We start from the raw sequence: 17,840 nt of genomic DNA on the forward strand, positions 1-17,840 counted from the left end.
AAGAAAAAAGAGTCAGGCAGATTGAAACCTAGAAGCATTAGAAGAAAACAGAGTCAAGCAGATTAAAACCTAGAAGCATAGCCTCAGCACTGAAAGACGGTTTCAACATATTTCAATTTTTGCCTTCACAACTTGAGATGAGTAGATGGCACCAAGTTCTAAAACTCAAGCATGGAGGCAACCCACCATGAAGAAAACCTAATGGGTTGAGCTTTTGAACTCTTAGTAATTTTTTTAAAATCATACTTGCAACATGCAAATGTTTCCTCTTTATTTTTATTTTATTTTCATGACATTAGATGCATGGATCTATTCAAGGCAGGGCATTTTTCGATAGATGCAAGATATAGGTAACCCTCCAACCCAATGACTTCTTCTGCACAAAATTCCACGAATATCCATCTATGATGTCCAGACACAGATACGTATACGGACACGACACGGATACAGAGATACGGCAAAATTAAAAAAGTATAAGACACGGACACGGAAATATACATATTAAAATCTAATAATTATATTTTACTATAAAAAAAATATTTAAAATATCACAATGTTTGAGTCTTATATATGTTAATCTTCATCCAAAAGATACAGTTTCTAATTCTAATTTATCGAGAGATAAGCTAGCAATATCAATAATTTCATTATCATCTATTAAAAAATCATCCCGAGCAACATTTTTTTGTTTATTTTAATAGAAGGTATGAAAGATTATTTTTTTATCTTTTTATTTCCCTTCTAATTTTAAATTTTTTGGGTTTATTTTAATAGAAGGTATGAAAGATTATTTTTTATTCTTTTTATTTCTTTTTTTATTTTAAATTTTTTAAATTTATTTTAATAGAAGATATGAAAAATTATTTTTTATTCTTTTTATTTCCTCTTTTATTTTAAATTGTTTAGATTTATTTTAATAGAAGATATGAAAAATTATTTTTAATTCTTTTATTTCTTTTTTATTTTAAATTTGGTAGGTTTCCCTTTGTTCTCTAAAACATGGCAAACAGAAATACTAATAATGCAAATCAAATCCTGAGAGAGATTATAAAACGTGAATAGATTAAACGTGAACAGATGCATCGCTCCCCCGAATCTGGAATCAGAGTCGCGCGTCCACAGTGTCCTCTTGCACGTGTCGCAGAGTCTCATCGCGTCTGATCCATCGAGAAGTTTCCGACACCGCGTCGTGCAGGTGTCCGCCGCGCCTCCGCGTCCGTGTCCGTGTCCGCGTCAGGAGCAGGAAGCGTCAGTAAAACGCCGTGTCGGAGCATCACAGATATCCATCCATAAAAAAATTTGTCGGAGTATGTCCGAGCGCACTCCTCAAAGTCTCATTCAATAAAAATTTAGTTAGCAAAAACAAAAATGAAAAGGTTGTTCATGTATCCACATGAACTTCTATTACTACAATAAAAACACGACTAACCTTATGCTACCAGGATAGGGTTGTATATGCATTACTGAAAAAAAAAATAATAGAGGCAGCAACCAGTACACAAGATTTCCATCTTAGTTGATGTGTAAAACTAGCCTTTAAACTTTCCAACTTTACATCGTGTATGTACAAGGGTTGTGAGGGAGACATTACAGGAGCCCTTTATCTAATATTACCCATTTAAACAACAAAGGAAAGGAACATATAGAAAACTCCAAGAATAAAATGAGACAATGATTGAATGAACTATAGACAACTACAAGGAACTGAGGTAAGATTTTATTATTGACAAAATGGGATTCCCAAAAGGATATTCTTCCAATGTCTGAAACATGATTCCATCCATCCGGGCTTGAACTCCATCAGAAAATGTCACACCCTGTAGCAGTTCCTTCACCATTCTGTCAGCTCCAACGAGGGAACTCCCAACACCTAACAAGATCTCGGGTAGAGAAGGGCTGGGTCTGGAGATCTCCACAAGTGTAACCTGAGATAACTCTAGCATAATCACCATGTTTTGCATCCATATTTCTCAAGTACAACATTTATACCACAAAAATAAAGATTGCAAACCAACCTCACTGTCTTGAGGTATATTGGCCTTAACTTTTGCTATGGCAATAGCACGAGAAAGCCCGCCAATAGCATCAACTAAACCACGCGATGCTGCATCGTTACCAGTCCAAACCCTTCCCTGTGCAACCTCCTCCATCTTCTCTACCTAGTCACAGTACATTAGCTGTGAGTCTGTGACAAAGATCTACAAGACGGATGAACAAAAGCACGGGAATTAGCTTGTTAGATAAAACCTACTGTCATTGATCTGGACAATGCAGCCTTGTCCCGGAATTGTTTATAAGCATGCCTAGCAGATTCGGCAAATAATTCTGCTTCATCTGGCCTGTACCAAAACAAGAAAATCGAAAGTTTTCACTTTGTCTGTCTCAGAATTCAAACTTGTACTTTACTCATATACAATAGGAAAGTAAGAATCCTGCATAGTGAATGGGAGGTAGAAACCTGGCCTCCTACCAGAGGAAAAATTTATATCATAAATGGAGGTAGAAACCTGGCCTCCTAAGGTTTTTCATAGCTTGGAAAGAGAGGGAGAGAGGAAGAGGGTCAAAGGAAATGAAAGATGGTGAGTTGTTTGGAAGGAAAGAAGCATGAAGTAGAGTAAAAAAAGAATGGTGGGACACGCGTTCTTTTCTTCCAGGCAAAACAGTGAAGAAAGGCAAACTAACATTCGCTGCAACATATCAATTATGTTCCTTAAAATGCATAAAATATGGTTGCCTTGCCTCCATAATCAATTATGGACACCCACGGCTTTAGTTTTTATATGAAACCAATGAATAATAAATAAAATTATTAATAATTAATGAAAAAATTATAAATAATTTTCAATGTTGTTTATGTTTCTCTTCAACCAAAACAACTTCCTTTTCTACATATTTCTCACATATTACACTGTCTAATATTGTTTGCCTATCCACTACAATCTTTACACGAGGAAATGAAGAATAATATTACCTGAAAGGACGTTGTTCAGCAGCAAGGAGCTCAGCATATTTTCCCCTTGATATAATTTCTTTGTTAAAGCCAATCTTCTCATACAGTTTCCCCAGGTTAAATTTTCCTACAAAAAGATGTCATGCGTAGATTATATCTTCGGTTAAATAATAAATTCTGTAAAATAAATTTGTTAACAACTTTGTATTTTTAGCTTCAGTTAAGTAATTATATCTTCCTGCAATTCTTTCACCTACTGAAACAGTAAAGCACTCTGTTTACCTGTGACCACTCCAATCGAACCAGTTAAGGTAAGGTTTTCTGCAACAATAGCATCAGCTCCCATTGCCATGTAGTACCCTCCGCTTGCTGCCACATCAGACATGGAAGCAATGACTGGTTTTTTAGCAGCCAAAAGCCGGATTTCTCTCCACATCCTGCAGATGATGACACCAGATAATGATCATGATTCTCGGCAAACGAATATGATCACCTAAACATACAAATAAAATAATAAGCATAACAACATCATCGATGACAAGAATTGAAGATGTATTGCAAATTGATGTAGACCACCACATAAAGGATATGATTAACTCGTCAAATCTAAAATTATTGTTTTTGAATATGAAAATTATTTAATCAAGATTTTAAAATATCTACACCTACAATAGCTGAAATTAGAAAGTTCCATATAGGGTTTCTGAAAACCAATTCTAGTGGACCATTTAAGTTACTGCCCTGCTAGTATACTGTTCAACAGCTTGAGATGCTTCCACTGCCTATTTGTATGGATACAAATGAGAGAGTTGCTATGGATGCTAAACTTTTCCTTGGCATTAAAAATCTTTCAATTGCCAGGCGTTCTTAGTCATTAAGCATTTTTACTAATGTGTTACTTGGTTTAATTTTTCTTATAAAAGGCCATAACTTTGCATTTGTATCAATTTTGCTTATAAATGTCGTCACCTTTATAAATTCAAGTTAAGAAAGAAAAATTGGGACCGATGATTATTATGATCCAACATACATATGCTACTATTATCATCTCAAAAGAAAAGTGCTGCAATTAAGAAAAAATCAACATTATACAGGTACTCTAAATGAATGATGCCATGGTACAGACCAGATCTAAATCCATCCAACCAATGTAAGGAAAACCTACAATTTCTTATTAAATACTTAAAATAGCTGTTTAGACATATGATTGAAAGAGGGGAAATTTTACCAGAACTTACAAATCAGAAGCAAGAGCATCACCTCCAGGGCTGTCGATTCTAATGATAGCAGCCTTAAATTTTTTTGACTCTGAGGGGAAAATAACACTTGTAAGTGAATTAAAATAATACAATGTTAAAGGTTGCATTTTTGTAAAACAGCATTGTTGACGGGGATTAACTATGATAAAAACGACGACAATGATTATGTTTATATTCCTAAAAGTGAATAGATATGTTGTGTTGCTTTTGCATATGCAATTTACTAAACCAAACAGAACTAGCCCCTATACTTTACATCCTGAACACAAACAAAGGGTTCGGCTAGCAGTTACCTATTTCCTCTGGCTGAAGGATCTCTTGTTCTGTCTGCCGAAATTCATGTTCCATTTCATACGAAAATTAGGTAAGAAATAAGATGAGTTTTAGGGGTGTTTAGTTTTGGAGAAATACAAAAGATCAAAACAAAATTGATTTTATTTTAATGAAAATAACTTTTTTAGCACAATCAATTGTTTGGAATGATGTGAGCTGACAATTGACAATGAGAAACGATAATAAATTGGTTCGAGTGGGTAATTCGTTACTTTTGAAATCTAGCATATTGAGTGAGGAAATAAAAACATGTTGATCCCACAACTTTTTTTTTCTCTCCTTCAATTCCGCTTTCAAAGAGCAAGAATCTTCATCCCTCTATATCTCCTCTTCCCCCTCTCCTCCCTCCATTCCGACCCTACAAATGGATAGAGATCCTAGATATATTTTCGGTTCTTGCTACCTGGGTTCCATATCTATTTGATCTTTTCATTGTGAACTTATACAGAGGGTTTTAAATAGCACGCAAAACTAGTATACCAGTGTGGAGCGGCCCATGTCCAATACAGGGGCTACTGTAGTGGAAGAGTTTAGTGTAGCAGTCATAGCAAACCAAATTGCGGACTGAATAGCAGCCCTATGTCTCGATTCCCAAAAAACATTACAACATAGACATTAAGGCCTGCCTGGAGGACTATTTTTTGGATTTTAATATTCCAAATATTGAAATCTATACATAAATTTAGGAGATGATGACTGATAATTATATTCTAGGAAACTTGTATTTGACGTTGTGGATTTACTTATATGCTTTGTTTAACACGCCTATGAATTTTTATTGTTATTTATGAATGTTACAAATTTTGAGTAGTTTTTATCAATTTTGAAAATTTACATTTATATTATATAAACTGTAAAAAATTTCAAATAGCGATTATCCCACAGTATGCTTTCTCGCTATGACATTTTTGGAGCTGGCTACCATGCAATGCTATCCGGCATTTAAAACATTTCTTATACATCAGTATTGGGAAGAAAGACATCTGTTTTGGAAGCATAAGTAAAAGAAGTGCAATGTATGAAGCATTTATAGTAGGGAATCAATGAATAATATTACTTTACTGAAACAAAGATATCTATGAAGCATTAACAGCAGCTTCCATAATCAATAAAAAACAAGATAATATTCCATTGAATAAGTGGCAATTTTAATCAGCGTCCTGCATTGAAATTTAAAAGGTGAACTAGTAACTTGTAAAGTCAAGTTTACCTCTGACAGTTCGAATCTTTTCAATGAATTTCTCTGCAGTGATGCCTGAGCTAGAGACACTTAATTGACTCTCTACACGACTAATGCTCCCTGATGCTCGGATAATGGCTATAAGTTCTCTACCGCCTGATATTCCAACAGTCCATTTCCTAACTCGAGCGTATTTCCTGTATTAAATTGATGCAAGAAAAGATCATTATAAAATCAATATGAACTATTTGGTATATTTTGCTAATCATATGGAACATCTGTTAGGAAAAAGTAGAAAAAAAAAATGCAATTGTAAGCCACATGAAAGCTGTAATTTACACTCACGTGTTCGGAAAGATTAATTAAGGGAAAGTATTCACGGACAGAACCAAGAGCAAACAAGTGGGGGTTGCGTTGAATAAAGAAAGATATTTCAAATGAAAACTTTTAGTATATTATACATTTACTGACGTTTCCTCCAACTTCTATAAAAACGAATTGTGAATTTGTGTTTCCAAAGTTAATATTGATAAGCAACACAAGTGAGCACATGTGAGCTTAATGAAAATTTATTCACATTTTCATTGCGAAGCTTACTAAAATAAGCTAAAAAGAGCTTTATTCTAATACACGTCTTTTGTATAGCTGATGACCAAAGGCTCAAAAGAGCTTATAGAAATGTCAAAAGTTACTTTTAGAATCTCAAAAGCCCTCCAGAGAATCTCTTCTAAATGACCCCTAAAATAAATCAATATACTTTCACGTTGTATTCTAAACTCAATATTTTAAAGACAAATGAATTGGATGTGGTAGTACTCAACAGGAAAACTGTTACTTTCGAATATTATGTTATACTAACATGAATCAAATCCTAGAACAATATTCCAAAATTGAGGTAACTAGTATTAAAGAATTTCAGAAACAGAATTTGAAAGATGGTACAATGAATAGCACCAGCACCATGCCAAACAAATTTTACTGAATAAGAAAGAAAGTCAAATACTTTGGCACCTACTTCTCGTCATTTAGTAACTTGATGTCTGGTAACATTTCTTTTAACGTAAGAGATGGAGGTAATCCTAGGGTTCTAGAATAATCCCCAAATCAGGGTGAAGAAAGAAAGAGACATAGCAATTGATATGAATGACTCTTTTCACAAGAAATTTTATTTGAATTTACATAATCATAAAACGTATAAAAGCCCTTGAACTTGAACAATAGTCTAAACTTAATGTTGAAAGTAACTTGATGATTGGGAATGAAACTTTGTAAGAGGCAGAAGGTGTATTTTGAGACTATTGAATAAGAATTTATTAGTTGCATAAATTGTGGTACATTCACAAAATCATATAGAAATTGTTACCTGTAATCCACCATTGGCAGATCTTTATCAAGTTTCACTCCAAGTCTCTCCTTCAACATGGTGATAATCTGCAAAATATTTAATGTTTCTAATCCTTTTAACGCTCTTTGCTTGAGATGTATTCACATCCTTCAAAGCACTTATTAACCAATGTTAATTATCAATATGTTTGAATACATTCCACTGTGAAGACAAAAATCAACTAACTTTAAATCGAGAAACAATAAAAACAAACAAATTTTTAGTGAGCAGGACAAAAACTATTTGTATTTAGGATTTTTCCGTTAAAAAAACCACTAATCATTAGATGAGATCTTACTCAATATAATTATTATTATTAGATTAGATGACAGTGATGAAATGATTGGTGTACAAATATTATTATTAGGTGTACAAATAATCATTCTTATAACCTAATGATTGGTCAAAACAGTGATCCTAGGTGAATTCTATAAAAGTAATGCTGTAAGATCCAATCCATACGTCTGCCACTATGAGAAGGGCTTTAACTAATCACCATATCTAGCCAGGGTTAGCATCATGGTTATGCCTATGGCAGTAGCAATCAAATATCAAATTGGTTGCTAATATAATAACACTGGGGATTAACCATTACCTCGTCATCATAGATTATATTTGATATGAGTCCCTCTTCTTTCAGCTTGTCAACTCGATAGACACCTTCATTTATCAATTTCTCAATATCTTCTCTACTTTTTCCTGTATTAAACTTGCAGAAGCCCACAAGTTAATATGTTGGCCCAAGAATCAACTAAAACATCAAATTTAAATGTACCTTTGGCAGAAGAAACTTTATCCAGCCAATTTGTATAGATATTATCAAGCAATGCAGTCAGCATCTCACAATTTTCCTCAGACATGGTTCTTCGAGCTAGTTGATCACCTGCACTTTTGTATTTTCCAATCCTTTCCACTTGCGGTTCAATTCCTATGTTATCTAAAATACCTGAAAAGATTTAATAAAATGATGTCAAACACACAAGTTTTAGGCTTATTTATAGCCATCACAGGATTAAAAATTTAAAATGATTTTATCAATATTCAATAGTTTCTTAACATGCATCTGCAGCATGTGCAGAACAACACACTTAACATTTTTCGAGAACCAAAAAAGATTAGAGACACTGAGCATTAGAATAATATCTGAGAAATTAACATAGTATGACTTCATGTAATAGAAAGGAATATCAGTACCAGACTTTAATTCAGGTTTTCTTAGTAAGACGCACAAAAAATTATGTACAAACTCAAAGAAAAGGAAATCTATCAAGTCCCTTTCTAGGATCTATGTACATAATACAAGCAAAATTGCCTGTCAAAGGGAATTGCTAATAGGAGACCTTTTGTTTGAAATTTCTACTAAGTTTCACCCGCTTTCTATGGCCCTGTTTCTCCTAACCCAAAGTAAGTATCCAATTGGACCTTCAAATATATAACTGAATTCTTCTCCTTTTATCAGCCAGAAAGTTTTTTTCCTTCAAAGAACCATTCAGACATCACTGTAATGACCAATTTGGTGGCAAATATACTACCAAAGGATGAAGCTAGTGACATTAATGACCATGGAAGGAGAAATATGATGTCACTCATAAATGAAGAACCAATATTGTTGTGTAATCGAAGGGGCAAATTGGAGTCATGTAGAGTTACACACACTGATATACATATACAAACGTGTACACACACATGTCTACGAGATGCTGTAAGAAAAGAAACCAAATTAAGTGCATTCACTGTATGTGAAATTTGTGATATTTGTAAGGAAAATAAAATTAGAAAAATCATCTTACCTCTGAGGAATGAGGCTTGAACAGTCAATCCAAACAAAGAAAAGTAAGCACTGGGTGGGGAGTATATCTCGTCACATGCACATGCAAGGTAATACTCCTTTTCTTGACATAAAGGCACATAAGCCAGAATAAATTTTCCTACAGATATATAATCAATAATCAAAGAATGTCATTCATAAGCACGAGAAAAATTAACATCGCAACATATCAATGGGTAAGAAGAGGTACACTAGTATATCATCAATCACAATATTTACTTTAAATACAAACTTCAGTTACATAATAGACTAAGAAAATCATAGAGAAGAAAAGATACATTAATTTATTATTACTTCACTGATCCTACAAGAGAGGATACATTGAATTCAGCAAGAGTAACCTGATGCTTAAGGCTATCACATCAAAGATGGAAATCTAATTAACAATTCTCTTGACTTGATTATTCTGTGGAAGGGTTCAAGAGAACTAATTTGAAAAACACTAAAACTTTATGGTACATGCATTGGTAGTAAAGGTTTAAAATGTCCAAGAAACAACTGTAGTTTGGCATTTTGAATGGGTGTAGCCATAGAAGCCATATGCAATTATATTTATATACGTAACTAATAACTAGGTATGTGAGTTTACTGAATTATCTTCTAAATATTCACTGGTTCATTTGACTCTAACATTAGTTTCTATAAACAGCATACAGCATGAAAAACTGTTTGGTCATTCTACGTTTCCACATTCCTCTTTATTCCATATGAAAGATGCAGCACAAGTCCAGAGCCTTTACCTGATTTTTTGAAATCCAATATATGCCTTCGAATTTCTTCTACTTTACCCCACCCGCAATTTAAACTATCAATATGAAGGTAGATCCCAGAAATACGAGGATCATATGCTGCTTTCAAAAAGTTCTCACAAATTTGAGGCAAAGAAAGTCCAGGAGAGAACCTACTCTTCACTTGATCAGATATCTGAACATGTGAAACAATAAAACGTTTATGTGATTATTTTTTGCATAACTACGCATTACTTCATTTTATATTTTATTCATATAAATTTTAAAAAAGATAATAAATAATATTTTCCTCCCTCTACTTTATTTAATATTGTTTTCCCAACAAAAGTATATTTTTATCACAATAATTTATGTTGTAAAGGTTCATATCAAAGAAACATAGGTTAGCCGGGTGAAAAACTTTACTCTGATTGGAAAACACCGAAAGTGTAGAAATTGCATCTAACTTTTATCCTTTATAAAAATATACGAAAAGTAGCTTCTATAATTCAAAATTACTGGGGCGTCCCTAATTAAGCCCTAAAATTTAGGAAAATAATCAATGGACACTTAACACTGGATGACACATATAAGAATAATAGACGATATCTTGTGATAGAAAGAGAGAGAAATAATACGTGATGATGATGTGTTTGATATATAGGAGACAGTAAACATGTTATCCATATAGCAACTTATATAGGTTTGTACAACAAATCTTTTTGCATCTTTCTGAATCCCCTAATTTAATATATCTCACAAGATTCTCACTATCCTTCTCTTGGTTATAAATTGTTTGTACAACTTGTTATGCAAATAACATTCCTCGTCTCTATAAATCATCGCTCTTAAGTTTACTACAACTCAAAATGATTGCACTGAAGTTAATTCCCAACTTTTCAAGTTGCAATATATTTATTTTTCAATAAAAATTAATTATACTACTAACACTAGGAACAGAATCACTAACCTATTATTTTAAACAGCCTCTTTAAATAATAAAATTTATTGAAAATCACCAAATTTTGTAGGTTACATACTTTGATTAACAAACCTTTCTCTCTTAACATTGTAGTTTTCGTGAATTATAATCAATACTAAATATTGCATCAGAAAGAATGTTCTAGAATGCCTTGCTAGCCCTCATGATTTATGATAATAGGCTAACTGATTGATTTAGTCTTTAAATGTACTAAGCTCTATCAATTCAGTCCTGAAAAAAAAAATTATTTTAGTGCATCAATGTGTAAAATGCCTTTCAATTATTGCCACAGGAGTATATTGCTATCTGTGATCAGACCTTGAGATCACTAGTAAAGTCTACCATGACTTCCACATCATCTCGCTCCTTTGTATTCCTCATAGTGACAATACTTGTGACTATTTGTCTAACCAATTTAAGCAATTCATGACATCCAATGATATCCTTCATCAAACTTCGTGTCTTCATGCTCTTCAACGCAATTGAACACAAAAACAGATATCTTATTGAAACTACTCATATACTTCTTTACAGTCATCTTCTCCCCCTTTTTGGGTGGGGGGGCGGGGTGCTTATACCATGTTATCTCATTAATCAGATGCCATCAGTTGCTCTTAATGATCAAGTACCATGTGTTTTTTGTACCACATGTTTTGTACATAACCTCAAACCTGGTCAAGACAATTTCTCTTCAGTCATTCAAATGTGTCTTCATGGAATATCACTGCTCTTAAAAAAGGTATCAATGTTCCTCTCATGATCTTCCTAAGAATTTTGTGTCTATTGGCGTCTCTTTCTTTGAGTTTGTTCCATATTATACAATTGTTCATTCTAATAATGACATATGTAGTCACTTTCCCACCAACATCAATCTTCCTTCATCAACACCAAATGACCCTTCCATAACTGAAGATATTTTTCTTACATCACTTAGATATTTCAATGTCATTCACAACCTATTGATATTTTAGTACAAGATGCATCTTTGACATCAGTTGCTCTTAATGATCAAGTACCATGTGTTTTTTGTACCACATGTTTTGTACATAACCTCAAACCTGGTCAAGACAAAATTTCTCTTCAGTCATTCAAATGTGTCTTCATGGAATATCACTGCTCTTAAAAAAGGTATCAATGTTCCTCTCATGATCTTCCTAAGAATTTTGTGTCTATTGGCGTCTCTTTCTTTGAGTTTGTTCCATATTATACAATTGTTCATTCTAATAATGACATATGTAGTCACTTTCCCACCAACATCAATCTTCCTTCATCAACACCAAATGACCCTTCCATAACTGAAGATATTTTTCTTACATCACTTAGATATTTCAATGTCATTCACAACCTATTGATATTTTAGTACAAGATGCATCTTTGACATCAGTTGCTCTTAATGATCAAGTACCATGTGTTTTTTGTACCATATGTTTTGTACATAACCTCAAACCTGGTCAAGACAAAATTTCTCTTCAGTCATTCAAATGTGTCTTCATGGAATATCAATGCTCTTAAAAAAGGTATCAATGTTCCTCTTATGATCTTCCTAAGAATTTTGTGTCTATTGGCGTCTCTTTCTTTGAGTTTGTTCCATATTATACAATTGTTCATTCTAATAATGACATATGTAGTCACTTTCCCACCAACATCAATCTTCCTTCATCAACACCAAATGGCCCTTCCATAACTGAAGATATTTTTCTTACATCACTTAGATATTTCAATGTCATTCACAACCTATTGATATTTTAGTACAAGATGCATCTTTGACAGAAAATGATATAGTGGAGGTCATGACTAAAACCTTCCTCAACAGCATCTCCCAATCCGGATCTAGTCTCATCTAAAAATGATTGGCCTATTGCTATTCTAAAAGGTACAAGTTCTCGCCATAACCCTTCTCCCAACTATATAAACCATAGTTATCATAGGATTGCCCCCCATACAATATGCTTTTTTGTTCCTCATTATCTTCTATTTCTATTCCTAAGTCTCAAGATGATTGATGAGATATGTGCCCTTCAAAGTATTGGTACTTAAGAGTTGATTCCTTTACCAACTGGAAAATCAATTGTTGGGCGTCGCTGTATACTGTTAAAACAGGACCTGATAGTAAACCTTCATTGGTTGCCGAAGGATGCACAAAAATTTATTGTGAAGATTCTATTGACACTTTCTCTTCTGTTGCAAAAATCACATTCTGACACTGACTGGTTAGGATCACCAAGCGATAGACACTCCACTTTAGGTATTGTGTTCTTGTAAGAGGTAATTTAATATCATGGAAAAGTAAGAAATAATATGTTTGGCAAGATCAAGTGTAGAAGCAAAATACAAAGCAATTACATTAGTTACTTGTGAGCTCATATGGCTAAAACGACTTCTCAAACAACTTAAATTTGAAAAGAGTTCCCAAATGCACCTCATATGTAAGGACCAAGTAACACCATACGTTGTTTCTAATCCTATCTTTCATGAGAGAACCAAACATATTAAGGTGAATTGTCATTTCATATGAGAAAAACTGGAGTTTGAAGATATCACCACTAGATTTGTCAACTCTAATGAACAATTGACTAACATATTCACCGAAATGATAATCAATTATATTTGCAACAAACTGGACACATACAACCTATTTGCTCATGCTACGACCTATTTGCTCATGCTTTGAGAGGAAGTGTTATAATTATAAAAATAAGGAACTGATCCTATATAATCAGGAATATTGTTATTAATCAAAACTATCCAGATTATATATATAAATAAATTCCTATTCATTTTCCCAAATACAAATTAAGCACTTCTGATTTCTAATATACATAGTTTCAGCGTATTCTCTAAATTTTAACATTAAACTATAGCATTGGGATCAAGTTGAGTTTTTTAACACATTCAAATACTAACTCAGGTTTCTCCATCTTTCCAGGAATAAATTAACAGCACAAGTACCAAACTGGTCATTTATCTATGTTTAATTTCTTCCTACGAGAAGGAGGGTGAGAACAGAGACGGTAACCTGGCCACGAAGCTTCATTGTGAGAACGCTTCCCTTGCGCACACGCTCCCATGGGAACGCAACCAGCATCTTAAGCTTAACGAGGAAGCTTCTCCATCCGGTAACCGGTTTGAAATCGAACTCGCCACTTGGATATTCCTGGTCCGCAATCCCAACACTCTGATCTTCAACGCCCTCTTCCTTTGCCACATCTTTCAATTCTTCGTTGGTTGTGGCGTCGGAAGAGGAATCGAAAACGCGAAGGGAAGGTTGTCTTGTGCGCGCGCGGGAGCGAAAGGGAGAGAGAGAGTGGTGAGGAGGTGAGAGGAGAGAAAGGGAGAATCGGCATTGGAATTGAAGAGGAGAAGCGGAAGAAAAAGTGTGAAAGCGGTTTGGGGAGGTGGTGAGGGGAAGAGAGGGTAGAAGAAGGAGGTTCGACATTGGTGCAGTGATGGTGTGAAGTGAGTGAAGATGATGATGAATGAGAGTGGGAGGGGAAATGAAGGAACTCAAAGGAAGCACATTCTTCCACGTAGTTATGCCTCCCACCTCTTCCCTTCTCTATCTCATCCGATATGCTTTCTAATAAATAAATGTGGTTATGTATTAGTGCATCTGGAAAGAAACTGCCATTGGATCAATGTAAAAGAATGTGCAATAAATAAACTAGTTCTGATTTTTATTTATGTAATGAGTTGATATATAAATTCTTTATATGTTTTTAACAAAAAGACATTTTAAAATTTATAATTATGATTTTTAAAAAGTTTATAAAAGTTTGTGAGTGAATTCACTATGTGACATATTAAACAAAAGTTTTAACAGGTAAAAAAGTTAGATTAATAAATATTTTGTGATGTTAAAAATAATATAAAATAATATATAAATGATTTAAAAAAATTTTTATTCTATGGAATGAGATGAAATTATAAAAAAATAAATATCATTTTAGACTTTTGTTTGTGATCTCCTTCTAAACTTTAATCTGTCTCGACCTTTTTACTGAATGTTGAACTAGAATTAAAACTGGAAGATTCCACTGAAGTTTTTCTAGGAATATTTTCGCTTAAGATCAAGTCGCGCATGTTATCAAATCTCAATTTGTTATTACTTGCATAATAAAATTAATGCTTTCACCTTATCATTAAAAGTTATCCGGACCGATGTCAACTGCGTAATAATTGTACTAAATTCATTAATATGATTAGTAACCAATCATTAAAAATTATCTTGATGTCAATTGCACAATAATTGTATTACCTTCATCCATTTTTATGTTGGCTAGCCTGCGAATCAAGTATACTTTATTCGTTATAGATGGTTATAGATGACTTCTGATCCATATTTGACAACACCATCAAATCTATTGTTGTTAAGGGTAGATACAACTTCTTTTGATACAAGTAGTCCTCTATTCTTTATCTTCCACCATCAAATCTATTGTTGTTAAGGGTAGATACAACTTTTTCTGATACAGGTAGTCCTCTATTTTTATTTTCCAGAACTTGAAGTCACTATTAGCCATTGAACTTCAATGCCATTGCTCTCCGTGTTTTCGAAGACAGCTCCCATTACTTCTTTAAATTCAGATTCCTAAGGAAAAACCAAATTTGTTCTTATTTGAAAAATCAAACAAAACTGCAACCACATAGCATACTAAGAAATTGACACTTGATACCAATTGTTAAGAACAAGACAATACAAGGAAAAAAAATAAACGATATAAGAATTTTACATAACATACAATGTATGCTTATGTTTACAACTACACTAGGAAGTATTCTTATTTCAGTGTGTATTTCAAGCTTTACAGAAGGTGACTTATATAGCAAAATAGAAAATAACATCTCATAGTACTAGATGATGTGGGATTAAATCAAGCTTCACAATACTAAGAATCCAAACATTCTTGCACTCATCATGCTTGCAAGAAGGGCACATACTTGAATAATAAACTAGTTTATAGGCACCACCATACTTCTCAATCTGGAACTAGTTTCCAATTATTTCATGACCAGGGTTGCCCTTAACACCACCGGTGGACATAAAAAGAGACTAAGCGTCCCTTAGAAACCTCAAAATGATCAAGCTTCCACACTGTGGAATGGTGAGGGCAAGTGACTTAGGAGGGAACATGATGTTAAGGTCACTAAAGACACGTATAACACTCTTTTTGGGTTAATGGGTATAAATGGTTGGAAGTCCTATATTAGCTAGAGATAAATTCAATTCACAATAATATATATATATATATATATATATATATATATATATATATATATAAAAGTGACTACAAACTTTACCTTACAAACTAGTTTTATAGGATTGAGTTTGGTTTATAGTCCAACTCTTAACATAAATCTTAGTGGCAAGCTATGATATCTATCCACAGCCATAACATCCAGAGGGCATGATTTGCCAATCTTTGAGAGGCCAAGGCCTTGTGGACTTCTACAATTGTTGTAAGCCATTGATAGAAGAATGTTGTAGCTGACACTAGCACGTAGCACCTTGCCTAATGTGGCAACTATTAGTTTTGAAATGGTGATTTAAGCCAAGAAAGGGGGTTGAATTGGATTTATAAAAGTTTTTTGAAAGCTTAAACCTCTTTTCAATTGAATCAAATAAACTGGAAAGTTAGGATATAAAAGCAACAGACCAACACACTTTCAATCGATTAAAACATAAAACAGTAGATTAATTTGTTCTTAAACTATGAAACAGTCAATTAAAAAGACAAATTAGTTGGCTAAAATACTGAAGATTTATGCAGAATGCAGAATTCACAGATTTAACTCAAACAACAATCTTTTACATACAAGACTTGTTCCAATCAATATTTTTAACAAGTATACAACCTCAGATTACACAAGAACGCATTAAATCACACCAAAGAATGAATTGCTTGGTTTTCTTGAGTTTCTAAAGAGATTCAAAGTGAGTGAGATGAGGGAGAGAGAATTGCACAATTATTTTTATACTGGTTCACTCAATCACAGAGCTACATCCAGTTTACTAGGACAACTTGAGTCTGGTTTCCACTATATTCAAAAGTTTTACAAATCACACACCAAGATTACACTTTTGAACAAAGAAACTCACAAGATTTTTGACTCACACAAAAATCTAGACACACACCCTGCAAGAATCACACTTACAGACCTGAAATCACATCAGGCAAATCAACCAGAGGCACAAGAACATCCAAACTTGATGGTGACTGTCCCTAGCCAACCATACATGTGTTCTTCAAGCTACTCACAAGCCAAAATGCCTCCAAGATCACCCAAGATCTTCAAACCACGAGTTGCAGTTGTGTATTGCAGAGAGAGAGTTTTTCAAAGAAGAATGATAAAGTTTCGTGCTAAAAAACTCAGATTCACTCCTCTGCTCTCGAAAACACAGCATATATAGTATGATTTAAGTAAAAACAGTCGATTGAATTTTTCGTACAATCAGCTGATTTCACTTGACTTAAGTAAAATCAGTCGATTGAAAATAATTCAATTGATTGAATGCATTCATACCAGAAACTATATATTGCAAGCCTTTTAACCTGCTAAAACCCATTTTAACATATTAAAAGAGACACACCAAGACACACAAAACATCTAATCTATGTCATATAGCCTACCAACATGATATAACAACAAAACGTTACATTTAATATATTATTTTCAGATTTAACAGACTAAAACTTAATCTTCAAGTGGATCTTCATCAATCTTTATCAAACACCTACAATCTTCATGCACATGGCTTTATCAATTCTTTGCTTCAAATTTTCTTGTGCCAACAACAACTACTTCATCTGGTGAAGCTTTAGCCGCTCCGAGAAATAGTTGTGAGATTAGGGCACAGAGATGGACTAAAGCTAGCAATTTATGGGTTGCTTCTTACCCATGAGATTCAGGATAAACATTAGAAATTCACTAAAAGAATGGGCAAATTTAAGTTTAGTTGATATTATTTGAATCTTTTCTGGAAAGTCGTCAAATTTGTTTAAGCCATGACCCGCTATAATATGTTTTTGCTTTCTCCAAAAAACAACATCTTTTATCAGTATCCCTTTCCAAGAGATTGTATTGTAGTAATTATAATATGTAATAGTGATACATTAATTAGTGATCCATACTAAACCATATCAAAAAAAATAAATAGTGGAAATCATAGTATTATTTTTCACAAATCAATGTCTGAG

At 33.5% G+C, this 17,840-nt stretch overlaps 1 protein-coding gene across 2 annotated transcripts; it reads right to left on the reverse strand.

Annotated features, from left to right (window-relative positions):
* Window positions 1–1,504: 1,504 nt before the first annotated feature.
* On the reverse strand, window positions 1,505–14,211 carry LOC114164202 (serine protease SPPA, chloroplastic-like). 2 transcript variants are annotated; one of them, XM_085666534.1, is made up of 13 exons: window positions 13,661–14,211; window positions 9,675–9,858; window positions 8,897–9,034; window positions 7,882–8,052; window positions 7,702–7,805; window positions 7,086–7,153; window positions 5,753–5,919; window positions 4,189–4,258; window positions 3,233–3,387; window positions 2,972–3,077; window positions 2,248–2,339; window positions 2,016–2,155; window positions 1,505–1,936 (listed from the first exon to the last, which is right to left on the reverse strand). In XM_085666534.1, the coding sequence occupies exons 1-13, from the start codon at window positions 14,078–14,080 to the stop codon at window positions 1,871–1,873; spliced, it is 1,881 nt and encodes a 626-aa protein (XP_085522660.1). In that variant the 5' UTR covers window positions 14,081–14,211; the 3' UTR covers window positions 1,505–1,870. The 2 variants fall into 2 exon arrangements, with proteins under 2 accessions (XP_085522660.1, XP_085522659.1); XM_085666533.1 differs by having other exon boundaries at window positions 1,505–1,925; window positions 13,661–14,210.
* Between the last annotated feature and the right edge of the window lie 3,629 nt (window positions 14,212–17,840).

This window comes from Vigna unguiculata, chromosome 9, assembly GCF_037176805.1.
Source record: "Vigna unguiculata cultivar grain cowpea cultivar isolate G323 ecotype 2 chromosome 9, ASM3717680v1, whole genome shotgun sequence".
Lineage (NCBI taxonomy): Eukaryota > Viridiplantae > Streptophyta > Magnoliopsida > Fabales > Fabaceae > Vigna > Vigna unguiculata.